The following is a 21,538-nucleotide window of genomic DNA, read 5'->3' on the forward strand; positions in this document are numbered from 1 at the left end:
GTTTAAGGGGGCGGGTGGGCGGGGGGATATGGGGATCTGATATGCTCCCTGATGAATTATATCCTGGGACCTGGTAGCCGGCTGCTGCAGCTTTCTTCCTTCTTTCCTCGGCGGCTCAGTAGCGCCCTCCAGTGGCCGACACCCTAGGCAAATGCCTAAAGCTGCCTAGTGGTGGCGCCGGCCCTGGCCGTAGAGGACCATAATAAGGTCCTTTGTGTCTAGCATTTGTTATGATAAAGCATTTTTGTACTTTTATTCATCTGTTTTCCATGAGTGATTCTGAACCTCCATTAAAAGCAGTTTTGCTACTAGACAGACATATGACGCTTAAACCAGGCTGAAAGCAAGAAAGGCAAAGAAACTGACATGTACATGTATCTGCACAATCGCAATGCATCTGTAAGCTTAATGTACTTTATGTTCAATTGATGGTCTGGAAAGCAAATTCTTGTGTAGCCAAGGGAGACGCTATCTTCAGAAATGAAACAGTCCACATAGCGTATGCTATTAAAGGGTATGTCACCTGGGATCTAGAGTGCTTTCCCTGGTCACCAGTGGAAAGTCAATAAGTAATGGCTCCTGCAAATGGGATCTGTGTGCTGATAGGACCCATTAGGGCTGACATCTGAACAATATCACAATAGAACAATACATTACAGTGCCTGCTTTAAGAATCTGAACGAGCATTGCACATAGTTTTATCCTGCACTGCACAAAAGAAGTAAAAGACATATTCAGACATTATACTGCCAAACATTACAATAATAAATGTAAACACTAATTTATAATTAAAACTAACTCTTGTGAGATCATCATTTTATTGGCAATATATTTTTTTGACAAGTCGTTTATGGTAAAAAGGAGAAAGCAAGTAGAGCAAACCACCACTGTGAAGCCAGGAATCCCTCAATGTCCACCAACATGACCACATGTCGCAAGTGGTTTCCGCATGTGCCCTCTAATAATGCATAGTGAGTGACCCAACCAACACAGTTGAGTTGTTGACTGATTAATACACATCTTCACCATGCCTAACTAGATAAGCATAACCAAAACCCTAAAATGTACTCAATGAAAGGATCAGTTAATCAAATGAATTCATCAGGTGAAAATAACATTTTTTTCCCAAGCATAAGGGTGGTGGGCTGCTCAAGGTGTTTTTGTATAAATGTAACCCACAAAATAAAAAAAAGTAAAGAAGAGAAAAGACAAAACGGGGCATAGGTAATGGTGTCCGAGTTCACTGTATGTGCAGGATACTGGCCAGACTCTGACTGTTTTTAACTATTTATTTACAAGGCAGAACCATGATTTGTAAATTATTGCTACTTTAAAAATGTCTGAGTTTGGCCAGCATCCTGCACCTCTGGTGAACTCCGACGCTATTACAAATGCCCCCAAGAGTAGTAAACAAAGGAGATAGAAATGTTACAGCAGCTCATAGAAAAGGAAGCAACCAATATCAATGCAGCTGCATAACAGCACAGATTAGGGTGATTGGACTCAGCCTTCTAATGATGCCCCCGATTTCTACAAAATAGAGATGCCCACTTGCAGTGTGTTGCAACAATACAAATATTCCTCAATGCATCTTTAGACACGTCATTATTGTGCCACATCTGCACATTCAATCGTTTTCTAAGCCACTCTCCTTTTACCTACAGTATAAGGGATACTCACTGAGTGCACAATCCCAAATTTGTTCTAAATCTCCATGTGGTTACCATCAGGGTGCATAAATAGTGTGGCTCAGATGCATGCATAGTATTATTGGCCAACTGTGTGCATATGGACATTGCTTGTGGTTAACTTGTAGCTCTGAATGAGGCCTGTAATGCAGCAGCTGATACTTCCCTGATGTCTTAAAGAAGAGGCTGCAGTAAGGTATGCTGAGCCTGATTCAGACCTGATCGCATAGCCATGAATTCTCATTGCCAGCATTCAGTTAAGATGCGACCCTCCCCCCCCCCCCCCCCCCCGCGCTAGAGCGAAATGGATGTGTATGACTACACAATCATTTGCAGCCAGGCTATGTCCAAAACCCATCGTAACAGGCTCACCATTTAATGATTTTTTTTTGTCATTGAAGATAGAAAAAGTCATTTCCAGCCTGAGCTGACATCACACACCCTCCTCGAAAAAGGCTCAGGCATGCCCAGTGTTTCCCGGACACTCCCAGGATTATTAATGGGCACTGCGCTTGTCTTAGCACTCCCACTAAATGGACGGTTTCCACCCCCAGATGCCTATTTCCTGTCAATCACCTTGCAAACAGCGTACAAATAGTTTGGGATTTCCTCACAGGATTGCCTCGCTCATGCATACAGCACACAGTACACATGCAAAAAATCCCAGCATATCTGTGAAAGGTGTGCAAAATCTGAGTCTCAACATCTTTGTGAGATATATGCAAAGTATATGCTAAAGATGCCAGTGTCACTCACATTTGTTATATAAATTCAAATAAAAAAATTTGTGTAAAAAAAGATTATATTTTCTATATAAGGTAAACATTACGGGTCATTATGATGAATAAAAATGTTTTCTTGTCAATTTTCACACCAATTATGGAAAATGTACTTGGCACCCAAAGGGTTAATACATTATTCCTTTATCTATGCTAATAGTTTCCAAATTTTACTGTATCCCTGTAGGTGTTTAAAAGAAGCAATTTTTTCCAGATTTCACCACAACGTTCAAACCATTTCTAAAAATAATTTCTAAAAATGGTTTCTCTATATAAGGATGTAATATAAATTCATGTTTTTTTTTTTTAATTACAGTGTGTCCTCCACAATATTTCACATATAGATTCCAATTTTTTTCAAAATGCTTCAGAGAAAACAAATGTCTATCCATAAATCATAAAACCCAGCTTAACTTAACCTTGTCACATTTGACTAGTCAAGCGAACTGACCTAGAACCAAGAGAACAGGTAAGACTGTCAAAATGATGATGGCAATAATGCCAAAAAGGCCAGAGTGTTTTGCTGGGTAAAAAAGACAGATTCATCAGTGTATTCTACAAAAATAAGGAAGGGATCCAAGTGTTTATGGATTGTTATCATTTGATACATGTTTCATGTTTCCAGTGACAGCAAGCTTGAATGTGAACAGAAGGGAAAAATACATTTTTTGTTAAAAGATAAACTCGCAGTCACTGTGGCAATACAATTTTGAGTACTTTTCATGTTGTGGCTAATCCTCTTTGCTGCTAAATTTAAAAAGGTTTGCAATGACAGAAGAGAGTGTGATAGATTTGCTGTTGAATAAGGAAGCACAAGCAGATCAAAAATATGGGAAAGCAAGCAAAGAGTGATAATCCTTTTATTTGGTTCCTGTCTGTTTTCTATGACTGTATAATCAGTAATACAACAACTGTATAATTTAGTAACATCTGCCTTAATTGCTATTCCAAACCCTTCACAAATTAGGTCGGTACCACAGGCTATATCTGAGTTTAAAGAGAAGAAATAAAAACTTTTACAAGCAGTAATGAGATGCGTAAAAGGTATAGAATAAATAACTGGAACACCATCAACTCCCAATGATATTTGTGAAACAGAAAACATAGAAAATAATCAATGTTTATACTTTATCTAAATATGTCTATAACTATAAATGCTGCCCAAATAAGTTATAGTTTAAAATACAACTGCTGTGGTTCCCAAACTGCAGAATAAATGTACAATCCATGCCAGGATAGCTCTTCCTGCTTCACCTTCTTTACAGAGAGGAAGCAGGAAGCTGTATCACTGAGATGTTTTAACATCTTGGTGGCCAAAGTGTGAAAGAGGAAACTCCCCCTCTTTGGCAATCCCTGCCAAGACACATAGAGCATTAGCCTAATGCTGATGAGCTATGTCTCTCTGCTCGGATGGCTCACTGGGCATGCATGAGTCTTTGGAGATCTCACATGCAGCCTGAAGCCAGAAGATACTGCAACCAGGGACAGCATTGTCCCTGTTCTGGTGCCTGGGCAACGAAAGTTTTGAACTAATACAATTGATAGCTGCAGGTGTCAGACCATTCATACATTGCCCTCTGCTATTGGAGTGCTATCTTATAGATATCACCACCAATAATGGCACACAAAAGCCTTTGTCAATTTGTATGCTTCTCCTTCATACATGGGGAGAAGCGGTATCTGCACACATAACAGCAGAGGTACTGATTCTCCCCCATAATGACAAGTCATGTAGTTACCCCGGAATGCCATGGGTTGCTGATCATGAACCAAATAAAATTATTTTTGGCCAATGAAATTAGTAAATCCAGTACTGGTGGCTGCTGATCATAAAATATATGGACACATATATCCATAAATATGGACAAATTTAAAATATATGGACCCAAAGTATTTTTATCCAAACTAAACATGAATAAGAACTCCTCCCTCATTATGTAAATTCCTTGGCTAAGAGCAGAAATATGAGCCTGAAATGTACTAAAACTTGGGGGAGGGCATGCCCATGATAAGCCATTAAAGTGAGAAAAATCTCTGAAAGCCCATAAACAACAGAAGGACACACCTGTGTAACATCAAGACATTTCTCATCTCTGTAGTGTGCATTTCTCATAGAGAGTTTAATCAGCGAACAGTGCACAAGATTTGTAGTCTCAGAATGCATGACTGAGAGTTATATCTATAAAATGTTTTGGAAAGGACAATTAGAGAAGTTATCCATAACACTCAATCTGGTTCTACCTATCACGTATCAAGAACATTCTATAAAATTATAACTAGAAGCTTATTGGATAATATGGGCCACTTGCTCTCATTAGAAAATGTGATATACTTCCTACTAAGTGTGGAGGCAAACTGTGTTATTCCTTTCATCATTGATCAGGATCAGAGGCGGGCTGGGCCGGGGGCAGGGTGCCATGTGCTCCCCGGGCCACTCAGTTACCGAGTATCTTCAGCCGCCACTATAAAATGCAAAAATAAGCCCCCCCCCTGGTGGTCCAGTGTGCAGCCGCCGCCTTTTCCAGGCTTACGGCTGCCAGCCTGTTTATGGAAGGCAACAGCCGATCCAAACATGGCCGCCGCCTTCGAGGAGACAGACACTAGATCTACTGTTGTACCTCTAGTGTCTGTGTAGGGATAACAGCGCATCAATCGCTACCCGGAAGTTTGAAAGGAATCCCCTCAGAAGTGTGGGTGCACGGTGCCATGGGTAGGGGACACACAGAAAGATGGATGTTGCACGGCCCCAGCAGAATTGAGAGAGAGGTGGGGAGGAGGATGGAGGATCTTTTACTGTACATTCCATGAGGTACAGTGTCTACCGTGCCTGCATGTTTGATGTGAGGATGGATGGGAGGAGGAGGGGGCACTATATAATCTGTGTGTCTGTATTAATGTATGTAGGTTTGTGTGTACAAGTATCTGACTATGTATGTGTGACTGTATGACTGTGAGTGTATTTGTGTCTGTATGTTTAAGACATGTGTGTACTTTTGTGTAGCTATGTATTTATATTGTATATATGTGTAACTGTATATAATATGTGTTTGTGTGTATGACACTGCCTATGTAATGGAGGCGGAACAACTGGCGGTGCAGCCAGTGTACTGCACCACACCCGTGGATATTACTAGGACAAATAATGTATTAGCACTAATAATGTCCACAGCTGTTGGCCCTTTCGTTGCCACCTTCCCTGCAACCAGGGCCATAAGTTTAGTAAAGCAGAGGGAGGCATTACAGTGTGGCATTATGTGTAATGGGCATTACAGTGTGTGGAATTATGCGTTATAGGCATTAAGGTGTGTGGAATTATGTAAAATGGTCATTATGGAGTGTGGTATTATGTTTAATGGGCATAACAGTGTGTGAATGAGGGAGGAATAGAAAGTTATATGATTGATAGAGGGAAGGAGGTATATGATCTATGTTTCATCATCAATTCATATGTCAGGGGTTAGTGTGTCAGCATCAGTGTGTCTGTGCTTCAGCATCTGTCAGTATTCAGTGTCCTTCTGTCCGTGTGTTAGAATTTGTCTGCATATCAGTATCTGTGTGTCAGCATCTGTCTGCGTGTCTTTTTCAGTATCAGCTTAATGGCACGCCCCCTTTTGAGCTACCATACCCCCTTTTCGCTTTTCAAGCCAGTACTCTGTAATTGCCCCTAGGCTAAAAGTTGCCAGCCAGCCCCTGAACAGGATGTTAAGATTTGCTAAGCTGAGTGAGAGAAATGAAAGTAGATGTACTCTACATAGAATACAATGGGGACCCTTCAAAATGTTGCTGAGATTTCCCCAAATTCTAGTTAGGAAGCTAAATAAGAAGCAATGTATGCTACAGCATAATGTTTAACTTCCTTTAGCTGATTAAATAATACATGTACGTAAAATACAATAAGCGTTATCTTACTTTTTTATGGATGTATTAAGAGCTGGGTAGACATGTGCAGCAGGGTGTCCCATCATAAAGTGAGTCCCTTCCTGCTGCAATGTGTCTGCCCATGCAGGGGCCTGGATCTTCAAGGAATCTGTCTGATCTGTAGAATGTATGACTAGATTGAATAACTTCAAATATGTTCGATTACATGTTTGTTAAAGTATTTAACTTAAAATGTTATTATGCATATTTTAATTTGAAAATGTAATCACAGTATTTGCTAAGCTGTTTATTATATTATTTTTATGAAACATAATAAAATTCCTGCACTGTATTCAGTATTTGTTTTAGTATAAGAGACCTAATAACCTGTGTGCCAGTTAGATAAAATTGTATGCTTAGCTGTAAATCCCCTTTGCCTACATTTAAATATAAATACACAATTTAACCTAGGCATCAGAATACATATTGTATTTGTCTGCTTTTTATTTATTTCCCATGTGTTGACGATCAATGGTAAAAATATTTATTTCGCTTGATATCTCCGTAGCAAGAAAAAGTTTAAAATCTCTAGATTATGTAATTGAATATGCAAGTTTATTAAAACAAATATATTATCAATATATGTGGGTAAAACAAGAGTTTACAATATCATATTAGAAAAAAACTAAAATTACAGGTTCCAACTGATATGTAAGTTAAATTGTTTTTAAGATACATGGGGTGAAATTTAATAGGATGAGAGATTCGGAAAGTGAGAGATTTGGTAAGAAATCTCAAAAAAAAAATTAAAACGGCAATCATTTACACTTCAAAACTGGTTTTGGCGCTTTAAAAAACGGGAGCTTTCTTATCAAATGTTTTGCTTTCTGAATCTCTCATCATATTAAATATCCCCCTTGGTAGCATATACTGGGGGGGGGGGGGTGTTTAATAGATAAGGTGGAGAGAGAGAGAGAGTTAGATTTAGAATACTAACCAGCTTCTAACTACTATTTTACAGGTTGTGATTGAAAATAGACGCTGATTGCTTGATATGTTAACATAGAAACATTTAATTGGATAGCAGATAAGGAACCACTTGGCCCATCTTTAAGATCTCGTTCCATGTTTTTTCTCCCCAATCTTTGATATATCTACCACTCAAAATATTGTGTTTGGTTGCTAAATAAAAGATTTGTATGAAACAAAAGAGGGTTTACAGTCCTTGCTGATACTGTATAATCTAATAGAACAGTCCTGTTAGATGACAGTAAATACTTATACAGTAACTACATAATAAAAGGTAATTCATCAAAGTTGTTGATTAATTTCTTTATGAAATAAAATTACCTCTCGATTAAAACGTATTAACCAAATATAAGTCACATGTGATTCACAAATATGTAGATGACCGAACAAATATCATAAAAGAGTTGAACATATAATATAAAGCATATTTCAATATCAGACTTTCATTTTAGATTTGGTAGCCCTTAATCCTTTGTCTGAATTCAGAAAGTGGATTTTTAATGTGAAATTATTATGTGGTTGTTAAAGTATTTTGCTGATATATAAAGAATAACAGGGGTGGAAACTGTTGCAACTAGAAAAATAAAAACACTAAAAAATTGTTAAATCATAAAAAGCCCAAAGCTTGGTACAAATTAGATGATTTTTTTTAACAGTATACACCATAATGTTATTGTTAATGATATTTTTGTGTGTGCACAATGTACACTCCCGTGAGTCGTTATTGACCCCCTCTGTCATCTGTAAATGCAGTCATATCCTGACTATTTTGTTAAGGGTGTGGATCAGTTGGTCACCAGCAAGTTGTTAGATAGTCATTAGGTTGACACCATTAGGTTGACATGCATTTAGGTCGACAGTGAAAAACCCCATGTTGACCTTTTGACTGTTGACCTAACCCATGTCATCCTAATGACCCTGTTGACCTAATGACCCTGTCGACCTAACCCATGTTGACCTAGACTCATGTCGACCTTCCTGCATGTTGACCTAGACACATCTTGACCTAAATGCATGGCGACCTAATGGCATCGACCTAATGACTGTCTAACAACTTACTGGTGACCCAATGACCCCTTTTGTTAAAGACTGCATGTACAGATGACAGAGGGGGTCAATAATGACTCACGGGAGTGCATATCGTTAAATGTGTACAGTATGCACTATATAATTTGCTCAGGAAGTTCCAGCCAGTGTAAGGGAAATCGTAAAAATCACAAAGAGCAGCAAAGTGAATGTAAATCATTTAACTAAAAATATTAGCCTGACATACATTACAAAAATAGGCAAACATACAGTACACTCTAAACAATTTTTTCCCTACTTTAACGCTGAATTAAATAAAGTATATAAAACAGAGTATATAACAGCAAGCTCAAACTTTACAGTTGAAATAAACCTTAAATAACTTCTTTCCAAACATCATAACAGCAAAATATTTTTTCTTTGAAGTAGTATACATCTTTTCAGATGATAGCACAATACAGAAGGTTGCAATGACTTTTTACTTTGAAGCAACATTTCTAAAATATTTTCTCCATACCAATGTAACATTCATGATCTTTAATAATACATGCTGAACTTTCACAAGAACAAAGTATCTCTAAGTCCTGATAATTTATTAAAGCACCATGATGTGCAAACTTTTCTTAGGATTTACAAATTGTCAAGAATTTTTAGCACAAAAACAAACTAAAAACACACTAAATGAATATCCAAACAAACTGATTTTAAAGTTTTAATTGCAATTGTGGATTACTTAGTGTCTGCATTAATGTGGTGATCAAGAAGTTACGTCAGCATGGTTTGTACCTATTTACATGTACTGTCCTATGAAACAAACATGTTCAAGTAAAAATAACAAAATATTTAGTATTTTACACTTTTGATATAAAACAACAGAGTGAGCAGGCACTAAAAACTTGCTGGTCCAGAGTGGTGATGGCAACCATTGATAGTTAACAACCAGTGGTAGAAGGTTTTGCCAACTATGGAGGAGGTCCAATGTTTTCCAACATGGATTGCACAAAGTCACCTCATTTTCTTAATCCTTGCAACCCATGAAATCCCATCCACACCTCTGATTTGCCCACTACTTGGTTAATTATAGTAAATAGATGAACATTGTTTGGTGAAATATTGATGCTTCCCCTGTTAATGATTTCATATAATTAAGGTACCCACGGTACCATTCATGATGACCAGGGGCATTATTACAGTATGCCTCCCTTGGGTTATACTTAAATCTGTCAATCTACATATAAAATAATTATAAATGTAATTACACAGAAGTTTGGTTAAAAATATGCAATACAATAGCAAGCCATAAATAGCCCATCAACATTCACTCCCACAATAAAATTGATAAAATTGATAAAAGGTCAGCAGCTTTTGTCAGCAACTTTTTTTTTAAACAAAACCTGATATACATCAAGAAATCCCTGAGATAGACATTATTTTAATGTGTTTATAATGAGGGGTTCATGTACAAATCTAGGCACCGCAATCCATTAATGCAGGTTTATTCGCTATTCCAGATTGTAAAAAATATAGAAGTATTGTATCCCATTTATAGTCAGGTCAAGAAGGATGTAAATGGTGTCCCAAAGTTGATTGCATATCACTTTTTAGGACAAATGCTCAAAGACATTTATGTTATATTATATTTTCGGTATTTTTTTCTTTTCTTTTCCAAATAAAGTAATGTATTTGTAACATTTTTGAAGCACTTAAGAATTTCAGACACATTCCCATGACATTTAAATGCACAAAGTAGCCAGACAAAATGTATACTGTGGATGCAGCTCATAAATAAATAAATACTGACATCAAGTATTCTATGATCTTTGGGAAAACAACAATATATAGTGTTGAGACAATACAACTAGTTTCAGATACTATAAACCACTTAATAAACACTTCAAAACCACAGCTCATGTTAGATAATGATTGTGAATTATCTACATGTTGGCCCCCAAAAAAACATGTTGTCTAATAATTACAGTATAATATCAAAACCATTAGGATCATTATCAGACATATTACTACTGTAATTACAGTTGTAAGGTTACCTCTACTAGCCTATATGTGAATTAAACATCTGACCATACTAACAGGCCCTGGAGACAGTGAAAGTGTGTGATTAAATTGGATTCTGAGCATGTCACTTTCACTAAGTGTCAGGACCACATTTTTGTACAGTAAATATGACCTTTTTCTACTGGTTGCTTGTCTAAAACATATCAAATGTATGTGTGTTTGTGTGTGTGTGTGTGTGTGTGTGTGTGTGTGTACTGGTTAAGAGGTTTAGGGGCAGATTTATTAAGCTTGGAGAAGAGATAAACTGGAGATAAAGCGGAGAAAAGGTAAAAGGAGATAATGCACCAGCCAATCAACTCCCAACTGTCTTTTTCAAACACAGCTGATTGGCTGGTGCTTTATCTCCTTTTACCTTTTCTCCACTTTATCTCCAGTTTATCTCTTCTCCAAGCTTAATAAATCTGCCCCTAAGATCTTTACCTAAATTATTTATAGTTTATTCTAGGCTTTTCATTTTTTTTCATTAAGAATTTGTAAATTAGTTCTGGTAAATACTATGGTTTAACCCTTGGGGGGTATTCAATCCCATCCACTATTTTCGATGGGGAAAAGAGTTACAGGCGCCTATTCAATGCTGTTTCAGCTTTGAAGAAGCAGATCGACAGAACGGGCCTGACGTTTAAAGCTGTCTGGCCCAGCTGTCTGGCTCATTTTGCCGATAACTGCCCTGAATTGTCGCGATCACGGCCGAATCTCGACAATCCACGACCGTTTACGTGGACATGCCCCTTTTTGCCGATTGGCAGGGGCCTGGCTATATGCTGTCAAGCAAAATGAAAACGGGTCAGGGTCACGGCTGTCTGGACGAATCAGCAGTCGTGACCCGGGATTGAATAATCCCTTTGAGTGCAAACGTTGCTTTGAGAGATCCTCAAAATATTTGCTAATAATTCCAAAGTTGATCACAGCAACTGGTTTTTAGTATAAATAAATACAAATACTGCCAAGTCAATTAATTGAAGTCTAGTTATATATTGCACCCCAAAAAACAGTTGCTGTGAGTGAAGATGGTATTTTTAGCAGATATTTTGAGGATGTCTCACAGCAACTTTGGCACTCCAAGGGTTAATAGATAAACAGAAATATTCAAATGATGACAGAGCTCTCATCTTGTTCCACTGCTCAGACTACACCCAGTTGCTCCCTGCCTTCCATAATGTCTTCCCTGAGCTCTAAACAATGACTAAAACCAGAGATTATATGATGAAAATCTCCACATTATAAAAATGGCCCTAGTGACACACACTCCTGTAGATTCATACAGATCCTCTAATATTCATGTGACCATTGCAAATATTATAGTAGTTTCCAACATATTTTGGACTCTTTGATGAGTATTGACCACAAAACCAACAATGGCGTATCTAGGTGGCCTCCACAACAACCACTGCATACGTTGCATGTACTTACCTCCGGTCCTTCCTGCAGACCACATGGGACATATCTCTGAGGAAGTCACCAGAAACATGATCTTGACAGTATATTCTCAAAGATAATGATGGAAATATGCAAATGCACAGAAGACTCTTCAGAGTCTTCTTCGCATAAAACAGCTCAATTTTATCAGATGGGAGAGGACCCACAGAAATCTGCACATGAGCCCCCTCCAGTCATATAAAGTCCCTGCAATAATTATTTTTTATTGTTCTAATATGTTCAAATTCAACTATACATCTATCTCGTAGTTACTGTAGTGCTTTCACAAGTTGCTTTTGTGAAGTAAATAGGTACACTATTCACAAAGGCATACAACATATATGCATTGAATAGCTACAGGTAGTAAAGTTATTTACAGTATTCTCTTGACCATCTATCCTTCCTTCCTGAACCCATGATACAATGGAAACTAGGAGTACAGTAATAATATAAATTTAATGTCAAATAAACATCTCCATTCATTGCTCAGTGAAGAGATAAATTCTATGACAATAGGTACAAATTATTGTTTGACCAGATGAACATGGGGAAGCTGGGATGGTCTAGTATGGAATTCCTGATGCTATTACTATAGCTATCCAACATGTATGGCACATTATATAAATTAAAAAGTCAGAGGGATGAGGTGCGTGGGATGAGCGAGAAAAAGAAAATTAATTTAATTTAATTATAGATATTTCTTAAGTAGTATTTCTGCTGTTTTGAGTCATTTGCTGTGTTTTGCAAAAAACTCAGCTCAGATCAGGCCAAGGGGATGATTGGGGGATGGTAGTAAAAATAGAAGCCACAAGTACAAATTTGGCCCAGACAACATATATAGGCAATTACATTTAATGATTGGAAGAATTTGCATTTGATGAACAGCCATGATTATTACATTTCCTAAAATGTAATCATTTGTCATGGTTTCTTTCCTTTCAGAACAATGTGGTGAAGGTTTACTAATATTTAATGAGCAAAAAATATATATTGACATATGGTCATCAAAAAAATCATGCATAAGTGACTGAGAAACATGCAGTTCTCATTATCATTGATGTGGAACAAAACCAAAATGTATCTATATAAGCGAAAGCAAAAGTGATGTGATTGTAGTTGAAACCACACAACAGTAAAAATACTATGAAATATTTTTTTTTCCGCCTATTGTGTGGACAGGAAATAACTTTTATAACTTTATACCTAGCTAGCAAAGCATCTACAGTATTTGGAACATGGAAATTTATTGGTCAACCTTACAAGGAAGCTTCTGACGTTTAAACTCAATGCATTAAGTAAAACTAAAGCTGAAAATAAAGTATCACAGTCAGCAAAATCTTCTAATGTTTGTAACAGAGCAGAGCCCACAGGCTACAGATACCGTTTGTGAAACCAAGATTGATAGCTTGATTCTAACAGAGCATTCTGAAGTGATTAACTGCAGTTTGTGTAAAAAGGATATTGAAACCTGGATGGATGCATCAAGAAGTATCAATGGTTGTTACCTGAAGAGGAGTTACAAGAAATTTCATCTGCTGCAACGAAGACGAATTGATTTCTGTAAAAGAAGATAAAATTCACAATACTGCTTGCTGACTAGAAAATGTAGTAGCTGCCAGTTGAGTTGATATGTATAGATGGGACATTGGGAAGGAATTTAATTTTAATGAATGGGAAAGGAACACATGTTGACAGATTTTAGATCTACAGAATTCATAAGTGTCGTCATGAAGAATGGTTACAGGGTATTATAAAGTTAAATATAAATGATGGACAGTTCTATCACAAAGTGTTTCAAGGCTACAGATTGTTCAAAGTAAGAAACATGTTTTTGAAAGTTGTTAAATAATATGGCGAATTGTATGCCACAATCAAGTGTGTCTGGCTGTGAAGATACAAATGCCTATAACCCCCTTCTCCCTAGACCAAATGTATTGTTTTCAATATGCCAATTTATCATCGCATTAGCATATGTAATTACTACTTTTTGCTGAACAGTGTAATGTGTACAATGATAAATCTATAATGTTTGCTATAATTTTGCTATAACGTGCAGAAATTTTAGTGTGTAGATAGATAGATAGATAGATTGAGCGATAATCAATAACTAGCTAATTCCAGATTTGCTCATTATGTCTATAGATCTATAGTATTGAAGGGAAAGCACAGAACAGTGCAATATTCTAAAAGGTTTGCATTACTTTTATGCCGATCTTGTTATTTTAAAACTGCAGTGAGAAATACCTGTATAACTTGCCAAAAAAGTAATTGAATCATATAAATCTAGCATTGCTGTACTGCTTTCAATTACTTTGTGCAAGTTAATACAGGTATGTTAACTAAATTAGAACAGTTGATTCAACTGAAAGTGTAAACAGAAACTATATTTGAGATAAATGGTGAAATGTAGTGTAAATGCAGCACCCGGGGCCTGATTCAGAGATAGGTGCTAATGCAATTGCAAGTGTGATTTTCTAGGCTTCTTGATAACTGATATTCCGAAGTTGCCACCAAGAAATAAAAAGAGACGCTGGAGCTATAAATTACATACTCATTGGAATCCTATGTGCAAGAACAAGAAATATTGGGTTTAATGGCATCCAAATAGATGCTTAGATTGAAGGCATGATTAGATGATTAGATTAGGCATCTTTATGCGTGCGCAATGTGATTGTGGTGCATACACTGTCTGCCAAAAATTGCTCAGTTGCATGGACTTAAGCCATTGTGTACATCTCTGAATAAGGCCATCAGCTGCACCACACATAGAAATAAAACACATACAGTATGAATGTACACACTGCATTGCTCTACTTTTCTCAGATAAACTTGCTCATCTGCCATTTTTATGATCCTTGGTGCTTTTTAGAAATATACTGATTTTATTTACAATGCTTTACTTGTAGGTGTAAATTTACTTAGATGGGAAATCTATTGAAGATGGGGTGTTGCCTATAGCAACCATTTAGATTCTATTTCTTGTTTATATTGTGCATTATAAGAGATAATGGTATTTATGTAATATCTGGGCTCCCGTTTTTCTTATGAGACCGTGTCCGCTCGCCACGCTTCGGGCACGGTGGCTCGCTGCGCTCGCCACACTATATAAAATCAACTCCATGCGTAGTTGGATAGTAGGGATATGAAAAAATGGGGTGCATTTAACATGGGAGCCCAGATAATACATAAGTACCAAGATAATAGATAGAATCTGATTGGTTGCTATGGACAACAACCAATCTTCACTAGAACTCCCATTATAGTAAATTTAATTTGTAGATTAAATAAATCTATAGTACTTAGATAATGCAAATACATGTGTGATTGTAGTACATGTTTATTTATGTTAATCATTGTATAGGAGTCACTTTTGATGCTCTTAAAGATATAGCGGGGAAAATTTACTAAGAAGGCCTGTTATAGCCAATCCTGTGTATGAACGGGTACGTCCGGGATTGGGCGGTAATCATCTGAAAATACAAATTTAGAATATAGAAAATTTACTTAACTGCTGTATTCTCCTTATTTGTATTTTCCAATGTTGAAATTTGAATTTGGATGCCGAATTTACAACCACCAGCATCACACAGATTATTCCGATGCGTGCAATGTTTTTCCAGTGTAAAAAAAGTAAAAAAGTAAATAAATAAAAAAATGTCATACTGCCATTCCCCCCAATCTGGATCCAACCAGCCCCGGGCTCGTTGAGCCAGTCCTGGTTGCAGAAATACGGAGGGGGGGTGGGTTGTGAAATGACATTGGTGTTCCCTGTATTTCTACAACCAACAACATGCTTTTGCCTTGGCCCTGGTTCCTAAAATATGGGGGACAAATGGAGTAGTGGTCCCCAATAGTTAGGCAACCAGCACCCGGCTCAAACAGCCAGCGGTGTCATATAACAGCCTGGGGACCTTTTTTACTTAGTGACTCCGGACAAAACATGATCACTGTGGCTGATAAGCTCAGGCCGGGTCCCTGTGGGAATGTGAACCCCCTAATAAAGGGACTCCCCTCCAGGGACACCCCAGCCTGGATTGAAGCCCAGGGTTGGCCCCGCCACCCCTGGGCTGTGGGTGGCGGGCTGATGGCATAAAAGTGCAAAAAGAAGAAATAAAGAATTTTGGGTACTTGTTTCCTAGCACGGCCACAATCGCATTGATCTTGTGCCCTTAATAGTGGTATGCGATGGCCCCTGACGCGATGGACCCGATTCCCCATTGAAATGCATTGAAAAGTTAAAAAATCGCGTCGGTCACGTCGCATGCAGCTAAATAAGCATTAAATGGTCCCGACGCGATGCCCACGATTTCCCATAGGGAACAATGTTAAATGGCTCAATTTATCCAAATCAACAGGGAACAATGTTAAATGGTCCAGAAACCCCCCAAAACACCCATGAACAGTGAAATGGCCCCCCAAAATTAGTTAACGCCACCCCACGATCAACGTCAACCCGAAGCGTGGCGAGCGCAGCGAGCCCGCGAGGGGTGGCGGTACGCATCCTCCGACCTTTTCATACCCCCACTATCCACGTCGGCGTGGAGTTGAGAATAGAATAGTGTGGCGAGCGCAGCGAGCCACCGAGCCTGAAGCGTGGCGAGGGGACGCGGATACCTTCACAGGTAAACGCGTCCCCTCGCGGGCTTCACAGGTGTCCGCGTCGCCACGGACACCTGTGAAGCCCGCGAGGGGACGCGTATAACTGTGAAGGTATCCGCGTGCGCTCGCCACGCTTCGGGCTCGGTGGCTCGCTGCGCTCGCCACACTATTCTATTCTCAACTCCACGCCGACGTGGATAGTGGGGGTATGAAAAGGTCGTAGGACACGTACCGCCGCCCCTCGCGGGCTCGCTGCGCTCGCCACGCTTCGGGTTCACGTTGATCGTGGGGTGGCGTTAACTAATTTTGGGGGGCCATTTCACTGTTCTGGGGTGTTTTGGGGGGTTTCTGGACCATTTAACATTGTTCCCTGTTCATTTGGGTAAATTGAGCCATTTAACATTGTTCACTATGGGAAATCGGGGGCATCGCGTCGGGACCATCGCATGCGATTTTTTAGCACGCATGCGATGCGACCGATCAGATTTTTTACCTGCGATGCCCCCGATTAGAATCGGTGTGGCCGTGCTAGGAAACAAGTACCGAATTTTGTTATGTTATGGAACTACAAGAACCAGCAAGCCTCCCCACATTCAGATACTTGGGGAACCATAAGTCCCAGCATGCGGCTCGTTCCTCTGGTTCTTGTAGTTCTATAACACAAGCAATACTGAAATAAAACACACACACTAATGAAGTAAAACTTTAATACATACTACACACACTGGACCGGGCCAAAAGCCTGGTGCTGGTTCTAGATATTCAGGGGACACCAATGTAATGTCCCCCCCTGTATTTCTGAAACCAGGACTGGCTCAATGAGCCCGGGGCTGGTTATAGCCAAACTGGGGGACTGCACGCTTCAGCCAAATACGTCTGAAAAATGAGGAGTATTTTCCTGTCCTATTTTTGGCTGAATAACCAGCAATAATCAGCCTTACGTATGATAGTAAATGAGAACACCATGGCAATAGTTAATTTACTGGCCATATTTTACATCAAATGGGTACAAATATGTGTATTCATAATCATTCTATCTTAGTCAAATTTCCCCCCATTGTATTTGGTAATGCATAAATTATTGCATTACAGATAAAATAGATGAAAGCTTTGCAAAAGTTCAAAAAAGCTACATAAACTAAGCCCCCCCTGCCAATCATATCCCCTTGTTAGCATACCAGGGGATGTGTGTGTGTGTGAACAAATCCTCTTGCATGCAGTCACCCGGGAGAGAAATAATTTCATGGTTGCTGAAGATCAAATGATTTCTGCAGCCTTTGATCTGAAAAGTAAGTCAATACTGATGTCCTGTGATGGCATCCGTCTGCCCCATGCAGGCATCAACCTGCCTGCGTGTGCAGGGGTAAGCCTAGAGTTTTTATTGGGATGCCCATAAAAACCTAGGGGTTGTTCTGCTGCCACCCTTTGCCTGCCGCCGGCCCTCCCGTGCCCCTACAAAGGTGTTCAAACAGGGGGTTTGCACATGCATATATCCATGTATGAGCATATGCAGACTTCCCCATCGAAATGGGTCTGAATCAGCCCCTAAGTCTGAGATGTAAGTTACAACTTTGTGGATTGCCATTATTATGTCATGATTTGTAAACTGAACATTCATGTGAAATCTGGAATTTATTTATTTTGGGGGATTCTCAACGCATTTCATGTATTTCATCTTCCTTATCTTGGACTACAAGGTACCCAACCCAAGAAATATAAACCATAAAATGCATTAGACACTGATAAGTAATTGTTGATCTTAAATGGGGATGTGATAAGGCACTAGGGGTGGGTTAGGGTCAGACTGGGGAGGAGGAGTCATGGTTATTCTATTTCTTGAACTAAACAGTTTAAACATTAAAATCCAGTAATTAACATTATTTGTATACATTAATTTAAGCAATATTTAAATTATAAGTATTGTAGCGTACAGTATATGATTTTAAATTTGTTGTTAGTGAATTATGTGCAATGGGGTATGGCACAACGCCATGAAGTATATTTACATGTAATTACTGAACTGTGCTTGGCTTACAAAGTTTTCACTATATAAATGTAGGTATCTTTTACAAGGTCATATGCACTGCCTAAGCTCATTATTGAGATGAACAGCTGTGGCGGTGGCCCTATAAAAGGGTGGAATTTAATGTGGCTTATTAATTCTATTTTAATGTTTCTTTTAAAACAGCCTGAAGTGCATTGAAGCCATGTAAGAAGTGATGCTCCAGCACTATAAAGGGTGATGCCAATTCATTGTCACAGTAATCCTCTGTAGCAGCATGTTGAATAACTCTTGGAGTGTGGCTGTGACTCTTTCCTGGCTTTGTACCTGCCCCCTCACTGTACCACTGGTGTTTTTTATATGTATATTTTGTATTGTGGTTTTGTATGCTTTTGGTTGTTGTTGTATTCAAGCAAAGCCACATATTGCAGTTTTTCTGCATACAATTATTTCGACAATACAGATGTATTCTCATGCATAGGCTGACCATGCTATCCATTTGAACTGTTACATTTATGAATTACACAGGTTATTCTGCCGGCTTAATGTAAGCCTTCATTTTTTCTGGTTTTAAACAGCCATAAAATGTGTCATTCATGAGTGTCCCAGTTTAAAGATGTATCAGGGAAACAGTGCTGCAGATTGAAAAAGAAATCCATACAGTTTAAGGGATAGAGCAGACCTGCTGTACATGCTCAGTGGTAGAAACTTCTACCAGGTTTGTGTTGTGTGTTAATTCTAAATCAGTGCACTGGACCAGAGAGTAGCTGCCAGGGTGAAGGGAGAGGAGCCTTACCATTAGGTGGGAGAATGTGACCTTAGAAATTACTGTATGTTTGTTTATTGATTTATTGTATGTTTAACCTTTTCTTTGATACAGACCATATATAGACCATATATAGTGTTAAATATTAATTATATTATTTAATTAAGTATAAATATTAATTAATACTGTATTCCATACAGTATCAAGTGTAGAAAAAAAAAGCAATGTTTACGATGTCCAGGGTCATTACTAGACTTCCGCTTTTGAGGCAGTGGTAGAAGAATTTCCTCAAACAGCAGGATCTAACCTCAGCAACACTTAATGTTCCGCAGAGTGGGAGATTGTGGACTGTACGTAGAAGTCCTGTGTTTGCCACTGTAGGTAATAATATAATTGTCTTGAAAAAAATAAACCCTACCACTATATATTTTGAGTATTGCAAACCCCCCCACTATGAATCTGAATCTATTAAGTACAGTAGATGTGTGGACTGTGGAAGTGAGCTATTTGTATAGCTAACTGTATGTAACAAGTTATAATTTTTCTGGTTCATGGTATTAATGTTTTTGTTCTAGAAATAATTTGCATTGTTTTGATATGCTTGCATGATCTGTATACTGGCCCATCTTCAGATCTGATCGCAGTACAAATTTGTTCTCAAAATCAGCAAAACCATGTGCACTGCTGGTGGGGCAGATTTAACATGTATATAGAGAGTTAGATTTGTGTGAGTTATTTTGTTTATGTGCAGGGTAAATACTGCCTGCATTATTTTTACACTGCAATTTAGATTTCAGTTTCAACACACCCCACCCACATTTTACTCTCTCTGCACATGTTACATCTTCCCCAACTGCAGTGCACATGGTTTTGCCCATTTTGAGAACAAATTTGTACTGCGATCAGATCTGAATAAGGGCCACTGTCCCATGTGCTGCCACGTATTGTAAGATGTTCATACTGTGGGCCATTGTTTATTGCAAAGCAGTAGCATATGACAAAGTTATTGCAGCCACTGACCTATCCTAAATGTGGTGTCAGAAGTAAAAAGATGCCTTCTATCAACATAGTAAATCATCTGAGTCTGAAAATGCAGTATCAGATCACCATGGTGACCATCGATTAGAATGTCAATAGTCATCACCCATTAAAGTAAGTGTATGCATTCTCAAAATGTGCAATAAGAATCATGAGAAGCATGCTAGTGTATGGGGGGAACTGTAAGTAATCTCACACATGGAGACCTGTATTTGCACAGTACACATCCTGGGCTTGGGCAGATTGCTAAATATTGATGGTTTTCAAACAGCAATTATTCAGACCCAGAGTTGCTTACAAAACTTTTAGGAAGTGGGTATACACTAATCTTTTGCAGCTAAAACAAGCCCCTTGATTTGACCAATAGCAAAGTTTCTGTTAGTCAATGGTCAAATATACACCAGGAAAGTTTACTTTTGCTTTCTGTTCCTTTTCAGAGGTTTATGCTTTTGAATTCATGCAGAGCCAGCTATTAAGTGGCAGCAAATCTTGTACAAAGCACAATCAAATTGATTTGCCTCTTCTATTATTCATTCATCTCAAAGTATCTGGTGCGGTAAGTGTTTGGTTACGCTTACTCATCACAATCATGTTTCTTCACAGACAGCCATAGTTTAAGATCATTGCATCTATTAAAGAATTAGTTTTTCTTACATTACTAAAATGTAACTTTTTAGCCACATAAAATGAATAGGTACTGTATAGCAGAAGCAAAAGTTGCTACATGTGTAATGCATTTTATTACATAAGATAGTGTTTCTCAACCTTAGGTATCACTTACTGTAGCAAGTAATGCTAATATCACTAGAATAATGCATGAATCCCAGATTGAGAAACCATGACATAAGTAAAAGGAATATCTCAAATATTGCAAAAACAAAACCATTGCGGTTATATAGAGTAAGTGTAGTATATACATATATTTTTAAAGATTTTCTTTTTCTTACTGTCATTTTGTTTCAAAATTATTTTCTATAGCCTGAGAGCAACATGATATTTTTTTTTTTTTATAATTAGTCAACCTCCAGTTTCTCTGCACAGAAGGAAATTTGACAGTTAAACATGCCATCCATTCTGCTCTTTATCTTGCAAAAAAGCAAGCAGCCACGCATACACCAAGAGCTTGCAAAAAGCAATCAAAGCAAATATCTGAATATCTTTTCAGCCATTATATGGAAACAAGGCATGCTCATTTGCAGTGACAAACATGCAAACATGTGAGTAAAAATGGCATCATAAATCATTCAGTCTAGAACAGAGGTGG

The 21,538-nt window shown here is 38.2% G+C and overlaps 1 protein-coding gene across 13 annotated transcripts in view; it reads right to left on the bottom strand.

The window, feature by feature from the left end:
- Window positions 1–21,538, bottom strand: part of RBFOX1 (RNA binding fox-1 homolog 1) — a 665,898-nt gene that overhangs the window by 25,843 nt on the left and 618,517 nt on the right. For 5 of the 13 annotated variants that reach the window (XR_014450771.1, XR_014450772.1, XM_083153392.1 and 2 more), the window contains one exon: window positions 13,375–13,427. The exons of the other annotated variants lie outside the window; for them this stretch is intronic. Coding sequence is in view for 3 of the 5 variants with exons in the window: in XM_083153392.1 (XP_083009518.1) it covers window positions 13,375–13,427 (53 nt within the window). In the remaining 2 variants the exon portion in view is untranslated. The remainder of the gene's footprint in view (window positions 1–13,374; window positions 13,428–21,538) is intronic. 13 annotated transcript variants of the gene reach the window in all.

This window comes from Crinia signifera, chromosome 7 (genome assembly GCF_055691185.1).
Source record: "Crinia signifera chromosome 7, ASM5569118v1, whole genome shotgun sequence".
Classification (NCBI taxonomy): domain Eukaryota; kingdom Metazoa; phylum Chordata; class Amphibia; order Anura; family Myobatrachidae; genus Crinia; species Crinia signifera.